General features: G+C 32.6%; 1 protein-coding gene across 1 annotated transcript; it reads right to left on the bottom strand.

Moving 5' to 3' along the window:
• Positions 1-7,009: 7,009 nt before the first annotated feature.
• Positions 7,010-12,281, bottom strand: LOC112279895 (cell division control protein 48 homolog A). The gene is made up of 10 exons (XM_024514631.3): positions 12,027-12,281; positions 11,058-11,226; positions 10,646-10,874; positions 10,317-10,476; positions 9,763-10,128; positions 9,314-9,554; positions 8,863-9,156; positions 8,319-8,600; positions 7,745-8,104; positions 7,010-7,515 (listed from the first exon to the last, which is right to left on the bottom strand). Exons 1-10 carry the CDS (start codon positions 12,068-12,070, stop codon positions 7,213-7,215), a joined length of 2,448 nt encoding a protein of 815 aa, XP_024370399.1. The 5' UTR covers positions 12,071-12,281; the 3' UTR covers positions 7,010-7,212.
• Positions 12,282-23,567: the final 11,286 nt, after the last annotated feature.

Genomic DNA, 23,567 nt, shown 5'->3' with positions numbered 1-23,567 from the left:
AACATCTTTGATGTAATGGTATTATTCTAAGAATAAATTCATAATAGCAAGAAGTTTTATGAACATGTTCTAAAAATTCTACTTAAGTTGGGTGAAATACACATTTCTCCATCTTAGTGTACAATCTTACATCTCTAAGTTTTTGTAGTAGGAGGTAAATATGTTATTCATATTCCTCTTCTTCAATATTTATCAACTTATAAGTTTTTTGTAGATGTATCTTAATATAGATGTTAGATTTATTTAATTGATTAAGAAGCCTCAATATCAAAGACAAAGGTTATTGATTCTTGATGGTCAATTTATTAAAATTTCAATAATTTAAACATATGTGCAAAGATCTATTATTTTTCTTTAGAAAGATAATTAAAGTAATTACAAAAGACAACAAAAATATCATGTAGATACAGTGGTTTCATATCAAATAAATACTTTAAAAATATTTAGTAGTAAGTATAATTTTAAGTACGGTTATGATTAATTAATAAAAATTATGAAATTAAATTTTGTATTTCTACTATAGAATAAAATAAAATAATGCAACAAAAAATAAGCTAATTATATATTTGAATATATTAAATCATATTATATAGTATGGTTCTAATAAAGAACTGATATTTTGGCATTATAAAATGTAAATGTATTTTATCTTCTTTGGGATTTGATCAAAATTTGATAATAATATTTTTATCTCAATTAAAATTTTAATATTGATATTGAAGCATAGAAAGTTGTCATACATTTAAAAAAATTTATATCTGCAACCATTTGTTTTTTATTTGAAAAAAAAATCTATATTTTATCATAAATAATTTATAATTTACAAAAAGATAGAAAATTTTAAAAATTTAAGATAAAATACTAATATTAGATAAATAAAATTACACACACACACACACACACACACATATATATATATATATATATATATATATATAATCTTTGATAAAAATATGAAATCTTACAAGGACATAACACAAGCAACTAAAAAAATCATGGACTACAAGAGAATAAAAGTATTAGATTAGAATAAGGACAAATACTAAAGTAGTAATAAAATAACACTTTGATTGTATTAAATTTTATATTAACAAGACTAAATTGCCCTTTGTAGAAGTTTATTGCTTATAGAAGTTTCTTGAAGAACACAATTGACTCACAATTTGTATTAATACAAAAAGGACACTTATGATGCCTAAAGTCAATAGTTAAGGAATTGATGTAAGAATTGGAGATAAATAGCAATTAATAGGATGTAGTGGCTAAAATAGGTCTTTTACAAAATTCTTTGAGAAAGAATTTTAAATTAATTAATTGCTATTTAATTTAGCCAATATAGATTTATAATGTCTTTTATAGTAGATTTATTCCATTAGAATTAATTGGATTAGGAGCATAGTGTAAATTCAAAGTGGTCAATTCAAAAAATAGAAGGAAATAGAAAAAAAGAAGGTAGGCAACTAGTAGGGAGGAAAAAGTAATAATAGAAAGAAAAGTAGAGAGGGAAAGAAAATATCAAAAAAGAAAAGGGGAAAAGAAAAAACAGAAGGAAAGGATGGCTTGGAGGCTACCTCCGAATTCTGGCAGCCTCTCTGAAAGGGATCCGAGCCCCGAGTCCTCTCTCTCTTGTCTGTGGTTTTCTTCTCTCTTCACGGTTCATGAGTTCGGGCACTCCAAAAAATATTTTGCATTCTCCTTCGTATTGTGGGAGTGTTGCGGTGCAGCATTTTTCCTGTTGTCTTGTTTTTTTGTTTGGTTTTTGAGGGCGTTTCGGCGCTCTAAATTGGAAGAGCATTTTTTTGCGCTTCGCAAATTCCAGTAGGATTGTATTGTTCAGAGGCTCGGTGAGCCAGGCGGTTGCAGCGGCGCTAGGAGTGAGCTTGCGGAAGCTCTATTAAATCCATTGCAGCGAAAGTTGTATCTGCAATTGTTCGTGCGAAGGCATTTTTGAGAAGGGCTCGAGGCGATCGTGTTGCTGATGGAGGGCGACTACAAGGGTGCTGGCGTTGCGAAGGCTCAAGATCTAGAACTTGTTCCTTTGCTGCAGTGCAGCAAGTGGTTGGTATTCCCTGAGGTAGCGGCAACAACGATCCTACAATATTATTTTTACCTTCTTCTGAACTCTTCCCTTTTAGGTGTGTTGCAGAGGCGTGTGTTACAGGAGCTCCGAGCACTCCGACTGTAAGAGTTGTTCCTTGCACTTTGCGAATTCTGATGTTGAGGTGTCACGTTCAGAGGCTTGGTGAGCCGGGTTGCATAGTGGCGTTGGGGTTGAAGGTGGCATTGCCACTATTCTCCAACCTGTTTTGGGTTATCTTCCTGTTTTCCCCTCCTCGATTTTGTGTTTCGAAGACTCCACAAGGGTGGTTGGGCTGCAGTATTGTGGCGATCCCTCGTGGTTCTCCTGGATTATTTCTTATGCAAAGGTTGGAGGACTTGGAAGAACACCTATTGAGCAGCATTGATTTAGTTGGTTCACCAAAGGCTGTGGACTTGCAACGAGGTCAATTGGCGGCGTTGGAGTGTAGTTGATTTAGTCAAAGAATATGCAATCACCGCGGCCTGAAACATGCAGCAATTGTGTTAACGACCAGTGTCACATCAGGCAGCCATTGTAAGAGCTAGCCCAACAATTGGGTCATCTTTGAGTGCAATTGCAACATCTGTGAAGGCTACTACGACAAAGATTAAGAAGCAAGCAAGTAACAAAGTCATAGGCCCACAATCAAGTGCCATAGCTTGACGTTCTACTAGGATTTCCTTGTTTGCTTCCCCGTCAGCATCGACATTTGTATCCTTAGATTCTGTAAGTGCAGAACCATACAACTTTGCGTAGAAAAATTGTCACCCTCAGACAATTTCTCGGCAACTGATTTTGATTTGGGTTTTACCAAATTGTAGTTCATGATTAGGATATAGGAGCCGCAGCTTTTGCATTCCGTATATATGTCTTGTGAAGGATTTTTGCTTGGGATTTGAAGTTGTGCTTACAGATCTGACGCCCTCTGGGCATAGTGAGAAGAGATAGAATCACGCGGGTTTTGGCTAAATTGTAGCCAAAGGCAAGCTTTTCCCAGATTCATGATTACAGAACTTGCTTCCATTTGGAGTGGTTGATTATGATTCAACGGTCTAGTTAAGCCATTCCTATCAGAGGGATTGGATGAGTTGGATTAACGTTGGCAAACAAGAAAATGATCAAGGGAAGAGAAGGGAGCATCTAGAGCATCGGAACAACACATGTCCAAAGCAAAAGAATTAAAAGAATCAAAAGAAACCATCTTCATGTAAAAGCGAGACGTTTGGATTGGATAATTGGAAGCTAGACGAAACAAGGTTAGGATGCATTTAGGTTAGAGTTCTGATGAACCATATTGGATGTTGGATGAACTTAATCAAAGATAAACTTCAATCAATTGGATGAAAATTATAGATAAATATTGATTAAAATTAGATGAAAATTCATTCACGGATGAGAACTGCTTGGACGAATTTTGAATTTTTGGGATGATATTTAATACTAGATAAATTTTAAAATAAATTAATTAATTAAAAATTAAAAATTATATAGAATTTAATTAAAACATTTAAAAAATTATCTTTCAAGTGTGTTCTTTGTTGAGCTATTTGAATGCTTTGTATTGTTTTTTTGTGGTATACAAGAGTGGTTTTTTACTACTTGAGAGAACTAAGACAAAGTAGAAGATAACTTAAGCAATTAAATTGTAAGCTAATTAATAATGGTGAATTAGAATAGATTACTTATTAGAAGGATTTGTGTCAATCACAATTGGTGCTTTTATTGGAATTATTGGATACTTAAGCAAACAAGTAATAGGAACTTGTTAGAGAATTTAAATAATTAAAATTATTATGAATTAGAATAGACTCTCAATTAGTGGGGATTTATTTTACTTCATAAGGAGATTCTATGAGCTATAAATTATTCTAGGGATAATAAAATAAAATAAAAAATAAAATAGTTTATTAAAACTTACACAAAATCAAAGAGGATCTTAGATGGCTTCAGAAATGTTTGAAAGAATATAGATTTTTTTTTTAATTAAATAATTATAACTAATCTTAAAAGATTTAGGTATATTTTAAGATTTAAAAAATATATATATATTATAGACAACTATAAGATTTTAGGAAGATCTAGAATGATTTAAATTGTCCTTGTATTTGCTGTTTATTAAATACCTATTATACCTAGGATAAATGCAATTGAATCATTCTATATTATTCTTATCTAAAGAGTTAATTTTATTAAGATTATCCTAAAAAATATAATCTTGTTGTTAAAATAAATAAATAAATAAATTTACTTAATAATATTTGTAAAGGTACTTTATTTTATGTACATTATTTTAAATAAATTTACTTAAAAAATATTTGTAAAGGTACTTGTTTAATAATTTATTAAGTAGTTCCTTTGGATTATTTTATCTTATTTTTTTTATTTACACCTTAATAAAATTTTACTTATATTTTTTAGATATTAAGAATATATGCACTAAGAAACATAGTACGTTATCTACTCAAATTTCTATAAGTAATTTAAATATATATATATATATATGTATATAGTTATATATATATATATATATATATTTGTTTTACATTATGAGTATTCAGTTAAGTATTCTTTTATTTTTAGAGTTATTAATATAATCTTAAACAAAGAAAGTTTCTCAAATCAAGTAGGAAATATTTTTTTGGAAAATAAACTTCTTCTGTAGATGTGAGACATTTTATAATAATGTACATAAAAATAGGGAATTGCTAGGTGGACACCTTTCTTTTATTGCATGGATATCCCATGTGCCACACATCAATTTAATGAACATATAAAATAAATGATCATTATTTGGAACTAAGTTTGAAGACTCTTGTGTTATATTTGTTACTTGAATTTCAGTATAAACAAAATCAACTTTGTTGAAACCCATACACATGTAATGGATCATAAGTTTTATAAAAACAAAAATATAAATATAAATAAAAAATAAAAAATAATCATAAAAAAAAGTCGGCTTTGTTTATAATAAAATTCAAGTAAAAAACATGATACAAGAGTCTTCAAGCACAATTTTAAATTATGATCATTTGTTTTATTTGTTCATTAAATCAATGTGTGGCACGGGAGGTGTTCATGCAGTAAAATAGGGGTGTCCACCTAACTATTCCCTAAAAATATTTAGAATACTTTTAAAGATAACAAATTGTCTTGCTTTGCATTTATACTATAAATCCTTGAATCTCATTTGTATGCATGTATCTCTTTTCTTTTTATTTCTTTTACTTACCATCAAAGTATATCTGTTATAGTTGATGGATGTGACTTTTGTTTGGTACCTATTTGCACTGTACTAGGGAAAAATGCAAAACATGAGGACCTCTAATAATATATTATACAACTTGGTTGCACGTTCCCTACCTTGCATATAGCCCCTGGCTTGGTGTGATATTATTCATTAGTTCAGATTTTTGAGTGCACTTGTGGAAAGCTGGACATTTTGTTGCACAGTGGCATTGCACATGAAGAATTTGTGAGGCAATCATCAGTGGAATTCAAGGGACAAAAAGCTAATTTATGCAAGACTTTTGCCTTCAATGCTTCCACTTTTTTATTGATTCCTGAAAGTTCTACCAGGCTCAAAGTATCTTTAGATCAATAAGGCTGCTCTGAAATAAATGTAGCATGTGTTAAAGCCCCATGATCCATGCTGTAGACCAGTGAACTTCAAAATGTGGATTTGCATCTCAGAAGTCTTTGAATGTGCCGATGGCAATGAGAAGAGCGAAGGTGGTGCACACAAAAATTGTAGGATGTGTTAAACTCTAATATTTAATGCTTCATAGGTTCAGAAAATAGTTTTAATGTAGACAACACAATAATTTGAATACTATTCTAGTGAGGAAGGCAATCAAACAACTTGTAGATTGAAGCATGGCATGTTTGAAACAATTTTCCAACAGTAAACCTGATAAAATGGATATATATATATATATATACACACACAAACATACACACACACACAGTATTCTGTGTGTTCTTAAATGCATCCTCCTCAATGCTGAAGTGGAGTCCATCGAGGAGACTCAAGTCATCACGAAACACTGATCAATGAAGACAAGGCCTCTAGGTCGGAAACGCATCCATAGCATCGACGTGGTGCTTCACTATGATCGTCAACCATACTTAACTCTTGAAGCTACGATAACGGACCAGGTAATTATCGAAGCCGTGGTAGCCACCTGAGATTACAACAACGTCGTAGCTGAGATGTACCGAACCACAACCATTGCTTGCAAATACGGCCTCCAGCACCACCTACGTCAATAAGTGATGTTGCTAAACAGAAAGAATGCTGCAAATTATTCATGGTGCTCAATCTGACGACAAGGCAGAATTGACCAGATGACCACACCTTTGATGTAACTAATGACCAGATGAGTTAAACCAAAGATCTGGGTAAGCTTACCCTACATGTCAAGAGACACCTTAAATTGTAGAAAGGATAAGGACTTGCTGTATCATTAGGTATGGGTCTAGATTATAGACTCTCCGCAAGCTTTTTATGAAAACAAATTATACCCCCTTTTGTAGATTAGTGATCGTCCCAGTTCAAAGAGAATCAAATAAGCACGCTATGATAGAGAACCTTGTCTTCTTTCTATATTGCGACATAAAAACACACCATGAAGCCCACAAGACCACAGAATATTCCATTCTCGTTATCAACCTTCAAGGGAGAGGAGGAGAGGCTTGTTGCGTCGTTCAATTTTTAACTCTTGATTATGAATGGTTGGAATGGCTTGAAATTAAAACTTAGGGCAGTCCAACAGCCCAGTGATTACTGTCAACACTTCCACCTCACCAAACACGTTGACCAGGAGATGAACTGCAGATAGTAACGAGCAGATTGAACAGACGACGAAATCTGTTGCAGCAACTGCTGTAACTAGCATCACCAACGTGGAAGCCAACTTCCATCCACAGTAATTTAGGAGGAGAACTCGGCTTAAAAATCTCTTAAACGAGTCCATCGATTAGAAGTCAGCACCGCCCAAAATAATTGGCGAAAAAACTTCAACACCCAACTAAGGTGAATAAAATTTTCTCATTCAAGTACTTGAATGAAGAGAAGAAGCTGTGTACAAATGTGTACCAAGGGCCTACAGCCCGTCACTGAAACATTCACAGTTCTAGTTATACAAATCATCGTCATCTGCAGCACCACCAAATGCCGGAGTGGTTTCTGCGGCATAGGGTGCTCCAGTGGCAGCGGCAGGGCGATCTGCGAATCGAAACTCCGACCCAAACCCACGTGATTGCTGAAGAGTCTGGGCAAATGCTTGATATTTGCGAATGTCAGCATCGCTCACACTGCGGCGAGCAAACTTCATGGCTTCCTCGAAATGACGAGCTTTGATTTGTGCAACTTCTTCCACCTCGTCTTCTTCCATGGCTTCAGGATTCTCAGCCCTTCTCTTCTCCCTTTCAATGTCCTGCAAAAAACCTCAGAGGGCAGGCGTTAGACTCCTCACGACAAGAATCACAAACTATCTGAAGAGACACTCAAATTGCAACTGAGGAATATCAAACTGCTCTAAACAATGACCATGATCAGTGATATTGGTTGCAGTTGCCACAAGTCTAAGTTGAGACCCATGATCTAAAACGCATAACAACCAGCTATTCTACACAAAACCCCACAGGAGAATAGAAGTCACTAACCTTCTCAATGTCCTCACGAATAGCGTACTTGGAGGCACGCTGGCAAATTTCAGTTATATCTGCACCGCTAAAACCTTGTGTAAACTTCGCCAAAGCCTGCAAATCCACTTCTTTCGCTATAGGCGACTTTCTCAAAGCGGCCTGGAAGATTCTCAAACGAGAAGCTTCATCTGGTAGTGGAATATAAATAAGTTGATCCAAACGTCCAGGTCGGAGAAGAGCGGAATCAATAATATCAGGTCTGTTCGTCGCACCAATAATGAATACCGTTTTTTTAGCATTCATACCATCCATCTCTGTGAGCAACTGATTCAAGACACGATCAGCTGCACCACCGGCATCCCCTTGACTACTGCCACGCTGTACAAGCCATCACAGAAGACACAACGTCAGTATCCATAATATGGTAAATATTTACATATTTGAGAAGAGACAGTCAAAAGCGTAGCATGTAAATTTCCCGAAAGAAATGCCCAAATGTTTACTGAACTAAGAAAACAGAACCTAACTACATGATCAAATGGTTGTAACATGAAGCAAGATGTCATAGTTCTCTAAAAAGAGTGCAATAAACCTGATTTGCGATCGAGTCCAGCTCATCAAAGAAAAGGACACAAGGAGCTGACTGGCGAGCCTTATCAAACACATCGCGCACGTTTGCTTCACTCTCACCAAACCACATGGTCAACAACTCTGGTCCCTTCACACTGATAAAATTAGCTTGGCACTCGTTCGCAATTGCCTTGGCAAGAAGCGTCTTTCCACATCCAGGTGGACCATAAAACAACACTCCCTTTGATGGTGACATTCCAAATTTCTCAAACTTCTCAGGATGCTCCACTGGATATTGCACAGTCTGCCAAACCAATGCAAACCAAAGACATGAGTCAAAGCTGGTGGACAAAACATAGCAGATACAGTGAATAATAACATAAAAACAAGCAGCAACAGAAACGTGAAGAAAAGGTACGAAACTTTGAAGGGCCGAGCTTCCCTTTATAGCTAGTTTTTCCCCACAAAATGAATATTCAGATGCCCTGACTAAGATCAACACACACTTTTCTGCAAAGCACATGAAAATACACAATCCTCAATAGGAAGTAACACAGTTTAAGTACCTCTTGTAGCTCCCGCTTAACATTCTCCAGACCTCCAATGTCTTCCCAGGTGGTATTGGGCACCTCCACCACGGTTTCCCGAAGTGCAGAGGGGTTACTGATGCCAAGAGCAGTCTGAAAATGCTCATTAGTTACAGCCATAGAATTAAGCACTTCAGCATCAATTGTTTCATCTTCCAAGTCTATCACATCCATCTTCTCACGAATACATTGTAGTGCTGCTTCTGTACATAGTGCAGCTAAATCAGCTCCAACAAACCCATGAGTGTCATGAGCAATCCTCTCCAGGTTGACCTACATTCCAACAAAGGAAGATATGAGCGATTATTTACTGCATGAAAAATACGAACAACACACCGAGAAATAAAACAAGACTGGAATCAATCCAGATACTATTTAAACAAAACCATCATAAGAATAACTGAAAAATGGCTTTAAGAGTACAACTTACATCCTCGGCCAGCTTCATGTTCTTCGTATGGATACGAACTACCTCTAGTCGGCCAACTTCGTCTGGAACACCGATATCGATCTCACGATCAAACCGTCCAAAACGACGTAGAGCGGGGTCAATACTGTTCGGACGGTTGGTAGCTCCCATGACAATGACATGGGCACGTGACTTTAAGCCATCCATAAGTGTCAACAACTGGGACACAATTCGCCTTTCCACCTCGCCTTGAGTCTTTTCCCTGTAAATCAGAGCACAATAATGAATTATATACCAAATGCTCCATCGTCTTGTCTGTAAAGGAAGACCAAATGGCACATGAACTGAAACAAACCATCAGCGTGTCACATTCACAAAAATATTGTTCACCTATTTCCCGATACAAAGAACTGCAATGCTATCTTTAGAATTCATGATGTTTTGAAAAGAGAGAGCCAAGTCTTAAAAACCTCTTCGGTGCAATAGAGTCGATTTCATCAATGAAAATGATGGACGGCGCATTTTTCTCTGCCTCCTCAAAAGCTTTTCTCAAATTACTCTCGCTCTCACCAGCTAACTTTGACATGATCTCAGGACCGTTAATAAGGAAAAAGAAAGCTCCGGTTTCGTTGGCTACCGCCCTAGCGATCAATGTCTTTCCTGAACCAGGAGGACCAAACAACAAAATACCCTTGGGAGGCTTTACACCAATGGACTTAAAGAGTTGAGGATGTCGTAGAGGCAACTCTACGAGCTCGCGGATCTGCGCCATCTGCTTGCGAACTCCACCCACATCATCATAACCAACTTCATCTAATCTTTCCTCGTCCTCGCGCCTGTGCTCAGGAAAGACGACAAAATGAGTCACGAGAAAATCTCAACAGCAACACATTTTCATGACCCACGCAAAATTGACTGAGCTATTTACTAAAATACTGACATCTTCGAAGTAGTCCTTCGATAATATTCAGCATTTTCACCTTAACATCTTTACCAATTTGGAGATAAACAAATAATAACTGACCTCAAAGGCTCGCCCTCGCAAAAGATTTCAGTATCGGGCGCAACAATGCAATATTCTGCAGGGTCTGTTTCTACAACTTTAAACTCCACGCTCCTCATACCTCCCCGCACCAGGAATAAATCACCTTTGCGAACTGGCCTGTAAGCTTCCAGGAAGTATGCTGCACCCAAACGCACGTGTTCGGTGAGCACATGAACTCCTAAAACAAATTTCATTCCTTCGCACCTAATATCTTATTCATGAACCGTCTAGACATATGCAAAAACTGTGAAATGCGCGCCTGTACACACAAAAAGATCCAACATTAAAACGGAAGTGAAAAAACTTACGCTTCAAGTAAGCGTCGAAAAGGTTTCCAGTAACTCCTTCAATTGAATCATCAAATGGAAGGACATGGATACGTTTTCCATATTTCACGTCTGCACATTGGTGAACTGACACCACATCTCCTAGGCGAACCCGAAGATTGGCTCTCACCACCTTGTTCATCCGTATCTTAGGTTCATCACAAGTGTCATCAGCTAACACAATACACACAGTGTCCTTGCGTTTCTTGCCCTGCAAGGAAAATAAGATATGTAGAATTAAATGTTGAGAACAACTATACCCTCTCAAAGAGTTAATACAAAGCAGTTGGACATCACCAAAGTAAGGTCTAGGAGTTACGCACTAAAGAGCCACTACCAAAAACACATAACGCAGGACTCCTCTAGATAACCATGTTAGGATGATAAGACGAACCTTAATCAGCACAGTGTCTCCACGAAAAAGCTGCAGCTTTTCCATGGTCTCCATGTTTAATGCTACCACAGAGTTATCATCGTTCACAGCTTCGTCAACAATCAAACGATTAGGAGCCTTCTTGCGCTCCAAGATAGCAGTAGAAAAATCCTTTTTTGAAGATGGCTTGCTGCATCAGAAGTACAAAGAGAGACGGTGAGTAACAATACGCACTCCGAAACGATCAACTGAAAACCTGTCAAAACCTCAATGAAGTAAGTCTACAAGAACAAACTTGTACTTCATCAGATGACAGACCTTTCAAGCATGACGAAACCTTCATGGGCTTTAAATTGTATGCCAAATCCGACCCAGATTACGCAGAAGACCACGAGGCCACACATAATTTACATCCAAAAACCCGAGGACACGAACGAAAAACCCACGACCAAGGAGAAAACACTGTCACATCCAGACCCACAATACATTTCGACCAATGGTAAGCCAAGACAGCACTTGATGCACTAATTATACTACAATCGGCAGAAAGCTCGTACTCCAAAATGCAAGAACAGACACCGATATTTCACTCTCAAAGACACTATCCCAAGCCTGTTGTAGGAACAAAATAAGAATTCAAATTAGAAGACATGCGAGAGCTCAATAATCTACAAAACAGTAACAACCACATTGTCACGAAGAAAAAATACATAAACACACAACGAATCGGGCAGGAACCCTAGCTGATTTCACACGCATCCCAATTTTCCCAAACCATGCCACTGAAACCAACCAGACTTAACTCAACTCGGCAAAGAGCCGGCAAAGACTCAATTGCACATCACACCGCATCAGCTCTCAGTCCCGATTTCAGCCCAAGCATTCGAAATCACAAGCACATGTCCACTCAACGACAAACCTATCTACAGCAAAAGAACACCCCCATCAACGAACACAGCAACACCAGAACAGATAGAGAACGAGCGTTACGGGTCCGAGGGTTCCCCGGGATGCGCGGCCGCGGGAGTCGCCATGGCCAAAATCACAAACTCGCTTTCCTACTCTCGCTTGTTCTCCCTCTCACAGACACAACTGATTCAAATGTAGATTTCTCCCAAATCAAGGTCGGGTAGCAACAGTCATGTATCCTCCCGGATCGAGTTCATGAGCGGGGCAAGAGATCGGTGGGACACGGTGGAGAATTGGAAGGGTGAGGCGGGGATGTAGAGTGGAGGGAGCCTCCTCCTCTGCGGTAGGCGGTGATGTAGAGGCAGCAGCAGCTTTCTCTTCCTTTGCAAAAGCAGGGGAAGACGACGAGGAGGAGCGGGTGGAAGCCTGAGGTGCCTCGAGAAGGTTCTTTCATTCCTTCCCCCCCAGCTTCCCCTTCCTTGCCCTGCTCCTTCACTTCACCTCCACGCTCCCCTCCCCAGACGAATGAATTAATGAACAATTCATCCTAGTTACTGGATGGTTGTGGATGACATCCTCCCTCTGTTCGTCATACAGAAGGCCCTATGGCGTCATTACCAGTCCAGAAAACCCACGAGCCAAAAAATAATGGAGAGAGAGAGTCTTCATTCGTTCATATTACCCTTCGTTTACTTTCATACATCCGTGTTTGTATGAAGATGAATGTTTGATGCGGGTTCGGGCTTCATCCTAGGGGAATTGGATGGTAGTAGTGGCGCCGTTGGATGCATGATGGAGATCCACGGTGACGGTGGGTCGTGGGGGATTGGGTGGCATTGTTGGGTTTGACGATGCCGAACAGCCAATTCGATTTGACCTGGGAACTTGTTTGATCTGGTAAAAGCAAAAGGCTGGCGCATCACTATGGATGTTCTCTTCGACGTGACTTTTTTACTTTTGAGGGAATGCCCATTCTTCATGTCAGAAGTCTTCTTCATGGAAATAATTAAGATTAAGACTGTTTGTTTGTCATTAACTTGGTCAAATGATATCAAAACCCAGTTTCAGACTTAGTTGATAGTAATCTGATTGGTAAATCAAATATATTCAAAAAGTAGTTATTATAAAGACTGAACACGTAAATTGTTTTAAATGACAAATTTAGCATTTTGGGGTTCACAGACACTGATTCATATACATATATATATATATATATATATATAATTGAAAATATACATTTTAAATAATTGATATTGATAATTGTTTTAGACAACTGATATTGATTCTTTAGGAGGAGCCTTTAGGCAAACAACACAGAGAATATACTATGAAGGTTTCAATTTGTTTATGAGTCCAACAAAAATATTATTACATAAATAAAGGAAACATGGATTGAGTACAAGAAACATGATGGCTTTCAAAAAATAAATGTAAAATAAAATAAAATTGAATATGCTATTTTTACAATTTAAATGTTTACTTATTGTTAATTTGTGTAATAGACGAATAATGATGACTCATATTACAACCTAACATAGATTCAAAAAAAATAAATATAAACAATCTTTTATAAAAATAAGAACATTCTTTGAACTTATAATAAAAGCTAATAAAAACATTCTCTTTGGAAATATTTAAAAAAAAAAAAAAAAAAAAAAATGAGTAAACCTCAAAAGTTAATAAATGTTAGCCTTAAATTTTCAAAGGTAACATTAACAATTCAAGAATGATGAACCATTGGAACAAGATAAATATAATTTGGTATTTTCAAGTTGATAAGATACAGATTATATTTAAATGTGTTTGATGATTTTTTAAAAAAAAAATCATTAAAAAGAACATGTTTATGCTTTTAAGTAGTACAAAATGATATAAGGTTTTATGTACAATGCACATGTATATATACACATATGTATTTGAATAATAATTGAACCAACAATTTCTCTAAAATATTATGAGGTAGTTAAAAACTTCTATGGCAGTACAAATAATGTAGGGATGTTACTATTGATGATTTTTACGTATTTTTAAGCTTATGCAATGTTTGTATTCAGAAAAATGTGTTTCAAAGACTTTATGAGAAATAAACTTTGACTATACGTTTCTTTTTCTTTTTCATCATTGTTTTAAAAATAACTGAAAATTTCTAAAAGTTTTGAACTTGACTTTGGCAACATAGTATTTACCAGAAATTACTTTGTTTTTGTATGCATGATACAGTGTGTATGTATGTGTATGTAAACGTGTATGTATATATTCATAACTTTTTTCTTAAAATATTTACATTAATCTAAATTTGTACAACAATATTTATCACTTTGCAATCAAACTTTTAAAAATGTCTGATTTACTCTCATCATACGAAGGTATTGATGTTGTTCACAAGTAAATACTTTTGGTTTACATTTCTATTTTTATTTAATTTATCTTGATATGTTTTAAATTGAATTAAACAACAATTTTAAATATATTATACAAATATAAATTAAAAGAATTTTAAATATTTCAAACACACTTTGACTGTATTTTTGCAAGCTTAGCAAAGAATAATACGGATATCTTTAAATTGTGCTCCACCTTGTTCTTCAACTAAAACAGTTTTTTCACAAATCCAGTTGTTATGTTATACTGCAAAGAGTTTACAAAGATAAGTTGGCACTCTAGAGTAAATTTACATAATTTTGGCATAAAAATGTCATCAAAAGTGCAAGTCATTGAAAACTCTATACTACAAAACTCTATTTTTTATTTTTTTATTTTAAGATATATTTTTTTAAAAATAAACTACAATAATGTATATATATATATATATATATATATATATATTCTTTAAAATATTATTGTAAAACTTAACATCTTAAGCCTGTAATTGTTTTGTATTTCTTTTAGTAAGTGTTGTACTTAATACTATTTCAAAAAATATTATCATAAATTTTCTTCTCTAATTGTTTTATTTAAATTCTTCTCAAATTATTCCGTGAGTTTATAACATTAAACTGAAAGTAGAATGTACTTTAAACTTAGCCTTTTTATAAAGCAATTTTAGCATTTTAAGGACTGGCTAAAATTGTGAGATGTCCAAATTATTATTTATTACCTATTTTAATTTTTTGAATAAAATAATTAACTTACCAAATAAGAATTCTAATTTATAAATCCATAATTTTTTAAATATAAATTATTATTTGAAATTCGGAAATAGAATATGTATATTTAAAAGATAGCACCAATTTATATTTTATAAAACTTAAATTAAAATAAACAAAAAATTCACTTAACATAAAAATGAAATAAATAAAATTAGAAAAATATGTTATAATATATCATATATATATATATATATATATATATATATATATAAACATACATACATACATACATATACATATCAAAATTCAACTAAAATAATTAGTTCATGTTAACTTGGTAAATAACTTATTATTTTTGAATCAATTATGGTTTATTTTTTGCATTAATTTTGTACAATAATAAATATTTAAAAATATATGTAAATTTTTTAACAAATTTATCATTGAGATATACTAAATTTTTTTTATTTATTTATTAATTTTTTATTACATACTTCTCCAATATTAGAACGTTTCATTTTAATTAAAATTTGGAAATTTCCTCAGAGTTAAATGATAATCTTTTAAGATAGGTTTACAAATAAATAAAATTTCTGATCATTAACTATCTCCTTTGAGATTTGAATGTCGTAAAAAATATGTGAAAATTTTAAAATATTTTTCTTACATATTTTTTTTTATAAATATAGATTTATAAATTTTATAAATTTTATAATTAATATTCACAATTTCTGAAGAATTATTCTTTGCTTATCTCACTTCGACTATAAACGTTTTTTAGCTGTAGTATTTTGTTTCATTTTCTAATCTACTGAAAAAATAATTTTTAAAAATTAATGAATTTATTAATAAAATCATGGTAAATCTTAGGCAACTTGCATTACAGTTAATTAATCTTTTTTTCAAATACAACAATTTGGTACTATTTGCATGTGTATTAATATTTTGACAGCTAAAACTACTTGTTGAGTAAAAACATTGTTAATCATATTAATAATTTTTTATAAAATTACATAATGATATAAAGAAATTTCTATTAAATTTGCCACAACCTTAAAGTTTTAGACTAATAAATGATAGTTTTATCTAATATAACAATAATTTTTTTTATTTATGCTTAATTTTTTTTTTTATATATTTTCAATACTTCTCTACTTTTGATATAAATTTTTCTATTAATCAAAGTGTGTAATAAATCTTTAAAAAGGGATATGTAAATTAATCTTGTACAATTTAAAATTCTTACAACATAAGAAAAAATTCAATATGAAGAAACAAAATTTTATCTAAATTGTAAAATTTAAAAATTTAAAATTATATATACATATATATATAAAAAGAGAGAAAGTGTAAAAGTGAAAGAAAGTGAGAGAGAGTGTGAGAATTATTACTAACACAACTTACCTATCTGGTGTTGTTTTACCTCTTATAACCTTCTCTTAAACAATTAGTAAATTGAATGCCTGTTTTATTTGCATTTTTTTCTTCTTTTCTTTGCTTTAAAAAAATGGTATTTGACATGAAGACATTAAATATTTAATAAAAAATTGGTCATAATTTTTTATTTTTAAATATACATATATTTATCTTAGAAATTGTTTAATTAAAAAAATATTGGTTTGTTATATTTTATTTTTTGGTTTCTAAAAACACAAAAAACTTAGTTTTGAATGTGTTCATTTTTTAGGTCAATATTGGATTACTAGACGTGTGCTTAATATAGAAGTATGCTTTTAGGTCAACTCGAGTTCTATAAAGGTCATGTAGAATGTAGTAATATCAATTAGAAATATGGAATTAACAATTCTATCTCTCTCTTTATTTCTTTTCCATATATATATATATATATATATATATATATATAGTATATCAAAAAATAAGTCTTTTTGATTATAACAATAATTTTATATGTATTCTTATCTAAAAAATAATTTAATAAAAAATATGTATTATATATTTAACTTAAATTTATATTAAATTTATATTAAAATATAAATTTATATAGAATTCAAAATTATCATGTAATATGGCATCAAGTGCCAAATCTTGTCAAATATATGTAATTTAGTTAGGTTACTTGTTTTACATCCATTGATAGTTTTTCCATTAATTAATTTTATTCATATCAACTAGGATTTGAATACTTAGACAGTGAAATATCTTTAATCAAACATTCTTATTAAGTCAAATCTTGTGAATAATTTTTTACAGAGAGAGAACTTATTGTAGAAGTTTGCTTGACTATGGTGATTTAGTCATTTAATAAAGCTTTAAGGTTTTCTTTATCTTTATATTTACACATTTGGATTTCCTCCTTTGTAGAATAAAAAATAACTTGACCTAAATTGATATAGATTTTTAATCTTTTACTTGACATGAATCTCTTCTTCTCTTCAATTTTTGGTGTGTGAAGTTAAAATAAAGTAGATTAAAAATAAAAAAAAAATCAATTTAAATTTTGTTCTTATTGCTAGGTTTTAGGCACCATTGTGCTGGACGTTAAAATCTTCTTGAGCTACATTGTTGTATTATATGTCGTCCTATTTGGAAATGCATCGGGAACTTGGTTGTGGAAGGTGAGGTTGTGTTTTATAAATATCTAAAAACCTTTAATATATTTCATCCTTATAAGAATAATGTAATTTGAATTTTGATTCAAAAGTGCTTAAATCCAATATAAAGTGCTCAAAAATACTCTTCTTAATAATCTCAACCATATATAAACTCCAACTACCTTATTACTTTCATAATTACGCAATTCTAATTTTTCTTTGTAAGCCCTAACCCTAATCAATAAGCTTTAGTGAGTTGTAGCTCCTAATATAATTATCTAGTTGAAGCAAAATTTTGCATACAAATGCCACTATAAGTCTTTTATGTGCTCACAAGAATTCACTCTAATCCAACTTATAGATTGTGAGAAAAAGCCCACAAACCACATTGATGTTACTTGGCTGACAATTTGAAAGTTGATGCAAATGTTTCAGTAGTGATTTCTCTTTCTCCAACTATTAACTTTTATTCAAAATTAGTGTATAGCTTGATCTTTAAGTCTTCTAATACCGTGCCAAATTTCACTTTGATTCAATTAATAAATTTTTAGATATCATAGAAATCCTATCCAATTTCAAACTGCCAACTTTTGATATCTTTTTGTACCAAAATCCACATATCTTCTAACTACATTATTAGATTATTACAAAATTTTACATATACTTAGTGCACCTAATAAACCAATTATTTTCAAATTTTGAATTATAGATGTGATATCAATTTCATAAATTAGTCGAGAATGCTAGCCCTAATTATATTGCATAAATTCCAAGTTGCTAATACAAACCCTGATTTTGAATAATAATTGCAAAGTCAAATCAAATCCTTTTAAAATAAGCTTTACATCTTTGCAACAAGGTCCAAGCTAACTTTTCAATTCTAATTGCCAATCTTTGAATGTTCTTCTATTTTGCCATAGGCAATTATTTTAGTGGTTAGAGGTCTGATTTTGAGCCTGTCTTATAAACGGTCGACTCTCATGTATCAATCTAATCTATCTTAGGGGTTTTTTAGTCCACCCTACCTTCAACTTAATCTTAGTATCAATCAAGCTAATTATTTACCTCTTCTAATTTGATTTTTTTAATTTATGGTCTTTCTAAGGTAATAAAAGAATCTCAAAAACCTAGAAGATAAAAGTACTGACCAATCTTTAACCTACTAACTATTAAGATAAGAAAATAAACTAAAAGGTTTTTATAAAATCCATGTTTAAATATCTTGAATTATTATTAAACTAAGATAATTAGATATTAATTAGAAATTTATTTTTAATTATACTTTTATAATATAGTCATATAATAACATGTTGGAAGATGTGCAAGTTTAGAGAAGGTAGTTGTCATAAGTTCCATCGGCATATATCTTGTCACTAAACTATGTGTTGTTTGGTCAGTCCATAATGCATAAGACAAAAGTCGAGGCTATTCTCTCACTCTTCTATTGAAAGCTTTAACCAAGGCTTTTACAATTGGTGGATGTTTACATTCATTCTTTGCATTCCCCTTTGGATTATAAGGAGTAGTCAATGACAATTTAATTCTATATTTCTTAAAGAATTTACAAGCTTCATATGCATTTAATTCTCTACATTCTGCAGTGTTCTTTCCCATACATCTATAGCAACAAATAACATCTTCAATTAAAAATGTAAAAATTCCCTCTAAAGACTTTATTCTTAGTGCTGTGTCTTCTACTTGGTTTGATAAATCTTCACAAGCCAAAATTAAATATCTAATTTTCCATAATTTCATTGGCATAATAATAAAATCTACAACCTATTTAAAATGAATAATCAAAGGATATATCAAATATAAACTATCTTGTTGTCATATATTTGAATTCATTTGACATGTTATACAAGATTCTACAAATGAAGCTACATCTCAATATACATTCTTCCACCAATATTGTTCCTTTAATTTAGCAAAAGTAGCCTAAATTCTTCTATATTTTGCCCATAGACTATCATAAAATTCCTTGAGTAGTCTTTGTTGATCTTCCTTGGTATCTACTACTTATTGTAGCATTTCAATATTTAATTCTATTTTCTTTCATAAAAATCCTCCTTGTAATACAAACTTATATGATTTTTTCTTGATCTATTGAAAATTTTCAACTAATCAATTAGTATACTTGGTTAATGAGCTCAAATAATGTCCAATATCCAATAACTCTTTTTCATAATTTTCTTCATAAAATGGCTTATCTTCCTTGTTTAATTGTACAACCAAATAAAATTTTATATCTATATTATTGATATCTTCAATCAACTCATCTTCTCTATTATATATTACTTGAGATAACATACATGCTATCGGATTGTCTTTTCCTTCAATATACCTAAATTCTAGATTTAATGATTTGATATAAACAATCTATCTCAACATTATAATATTTGATATTATACAATTAGTAAATATTTTAAATAAAGAAAAATAATTTATTTCAATTACTACTATTATTCTACTCAAATAATATTTTTTAGTTTTCATAAGTGAAATAATTTTCCATAATTTCCTTTTTACCTTGAAATATACATGTTGGCAAGTACTTAAAACCTTAGCTCCAAGTTGCACTATAAATCTGTGTCCATTTAAAACATCTTGACCTATAATCCATCCAATGGCAATTGGATTAGTATCCAATATAAGAATCACTATTCTATTGCACTTATAATCAATTTTTCTAAGTATTGAAGATAATATCAATAATTTCTTCAATCTTTGTACTTCTTTAATATACTTTTTTTCTATTTAAATTGATAGTTCTTGCATAATAGTTCATACAATGGATCTGCTATGTATATATAGTAAGGAATCCAAATATGATAAAATACACATGCATCTAAAAATCTATGAACCTCTGTTGATAAACTACAATCCCCATTCATTCTTTTAATTACATCAATGTTGGTTGGATCTGCTTTTCTTCAATAAAATCTACATAAATGTCCAATAATTACAACCTCTTATACTCTATATGTAGATTTTATACTTGATAATATGAGATGAGCTTTCTCAAGCCAAGTCAATATTTTTTTACAATCTTGTATATAATCAGTAATATATTTGCAACACCTCTTTTGATTTAAAGTTTTATCCTTATCTTCTTTTTTATACCTCTTAATAGAAACATCATCTAGGAAAGGCATAGTCTTCTTAGGAATAAAATCCTTCAATACCTTATTCATCCCATTCATCATATGCACAACTAATTTAGTTGTGTCTTTAGAGAGAATACACATTTTAACTAGGCCAAGTGGTATTTTCATTGTTGTCATATTTCTATTCGCTTCTGCAAGTTGAAATTGGTCATAGCCCAAATATAAATAATACATTGAATAAATTGCCCTTCTTATAGATGCTTCATCAAATTCATCTAATATTGGTCTAATTTTTGTATTCATGATAGTCACTGTTGAAATAAGTAAGTAAAAGTAAAATTAATTATATTATCAAATCATATGATTTACTATCTAAGAATACACTGGGTATCTAACTGTAGAGAGTTTAGGTTAAACTTTTATATGTATCTTTTCTTAGCTTCCAAAATTCCTTTGTTTTGGATAAAATTCAAAATATAGCAAAATTCCTTCAAATCATATTTTTTCCACTAAAGATTTTTTCCTTCCAAACTTTAAAAATTTATAACTCTTGATCTATTGTTCAATTTGTTTTAAATTTATAGAGTAGATAGAATTCACCCTTAAATTTTATCACAAAAGAAACCAAGGGCAAATTCACTTCCGATCTTTTGGCATCTAAGAAACCCTAGCAGATACTCTAAACCCTAATTTACAAGCACCTAAGCACTATTTTCTTAATATTTCAAGAATCCAATACTCAAATTCTATCAAACTTATGTATAAAGTTTACTAATATGAATATACACATTTCTTGAAATTTGAGCCAAAATCTTGTCAAATTGCTCAAGATATAGCTCAAGATACAACCACTAGTAAAATAGGTCACTTACTATCCTTAGATTCCATGTGCTGACTTCAAAATTCAATAACTCCTTCACTCCAACTTGAAATCTAGTAAGCAATGTACAAAAAATATAGCCGCAAAAGTTCTCTCTCTAGTCGCAATTACCAATCCTCAATTGCCCTCTATTTGCATGCGTTATATCAAAAAGAGTGGTAGTAGCTCCCAAATCAATACCTTAACTTTGAGTGCCTATATCTCCTTCATATAAATTCCAAATCATATAAGATTTGCACCAAAACTATAGCCAAAACCTAAACTTGCTGATCCTATCCTTCAAAGCTCAAATGGCTTCGAAAAACTACCCTTAATTCCTAATATGGCCTCAGGCAGCCTCCTTAAAGCCTATTGGTCATGATTTTTGACCAATAGGAATGGAGATTTTCATCATCCATCTCCATTCATCTATATGGATGACCTAAATTCTCTTTTTATCATCAAAATTCCTCTCCAACTCTATTCTTTATAAGATTTATTTAATATATGTCCTAATCACCAAATTAAAGAACCAAAATAAGACTTCAAAGGTCACCAATGTCTAATAAAAGTGATCCTAAATATTTAAAATTACTACCGACAAAATCAATCTCAAAAAGCCACTTTCAAAAGAAAATAAAGTTATACAAATTCTTATAGTAATCCTTTTAAACAACCTCTTTTTAAAGTAGTAATTTAACCACATTCTACAACCAATTAAAATCTAATAACATGGCTCTCAGTATATGTTAGGGACATAGTCCTTAGAACCTTCTAGAGACAAGTTTCTAGAACCTTCTAGAAGCAAGTCTCTGGAACCTTCTAGAAGCTTCTTAGTTGGTGAAAGTCGCTTGAGAAGCTTCCTAGTTGGTGGAAGTTGCTTGAGAAGCTTTTTAGTTGGTAGAAGTTCCTTGAGAAGCTTCTTAGTTGGTGGAAGTTGCTTGAGAAGCTTCTTAGTTAGTAGAAGTTGCTTGAAAAGCTTCCAAGTTGGTAGAAGTTGCTTGAAAAGCTTCTTAGTTGGTGGAAGTTGCTTGAGAAGCTTCTTAGTTGGTAGAAGTCGCTTGAGAAGCTTCTTAGTTGGTAGAAGTTGCTTGAGAAGCTTCCTAAATAGGAGTATATATTAGAATCGAGGCTGAAGAGTTTTTCAATCTCGACAACACATCTCTTGGAGCTCTAGCTCACGTCTCTGGTGTTGTTCTTGTATTCATTTGATTAATTTAGTTCTTGCCAGTTCTTCTTGAACTTCTTGTTAGATCTTGAGCCTGTATTTCTTTGTCCGTGACAGTTTGTCGAGACTAAACTCACCTCAGATATCAGAGCTAGTTTCTTTCTCGTTAGAGTGTGGATTACCCTTCTGCTTGAAGGTGTACTAGCATTTTAGAGGTTGCGGATTACCCTCCTTTAAACTGATACTTCTTTTATTATAATATTTGAATCTTATTCTTCTTGGAGAGAGTGGATTACCCCTTTTCTTGAAGCTCTTAAGGAGTTTTAGAGGTTGTGGAGTACCCTCTTCTAAACCAATATTGTCTTCTTGTAGAGTCATTTTTATCCTTCTCTTAGAATGGCCGGAGTCCAAGACATTAGTATGACAGAAAGTTTGGAGTCCAAGTTGGATGCTATCATGAATGCCTTCGCTACGTTATCACAAAGAACTGCAGAGATTGAAGGAGTCGTGGCAAGGCTTCATAATGATGGAGTATCTGTAATGGCACAATCTAGGTTACACCAGCCTCAAACTTCTATATTTGGAGAAGCAACTTTGCCTCAAGTTCGACAAGCACCGCTAGTTCTACAACATAAAGAGCCCCGAGTTAGCCTTTCGGACAAGTTCGATGGCACGCGTTCCAAGTTTCGAGGATTCATCAATGAAATCAGGTTGATAGCAGTTTTACAGCCCGAATGCTAGTCAACGGAGGAGTCACATGTTGGGCTTGTTGGAACCTTACTTACAGGGCAAGTTCTATCATGGTTTGCTCATTTGTTTGAGAAATGATCATCCATACTAAACAACT

The sequence above is a fragment of the Physcomitrium patens genome, chromosome 3 (genome assembly GCF_059467195.1).
Source record: "Physcomitrium patens ecotype Gransden chromosome 3, ASM5946719v1, whole genome shotgun sequence".
Taxonomy (NCBI): domain Eukaryota; kingdom Viridiplantae; phylum Streptophyta; class Bryopsida; order Funariales; family Funariaceae; genus Physcomitrium; species Physcomitrium patens.
Note: the sequence above shows the minus strand (reverse complement) of the source record. Positions and strands in the feature narration are given on the sequence as shown.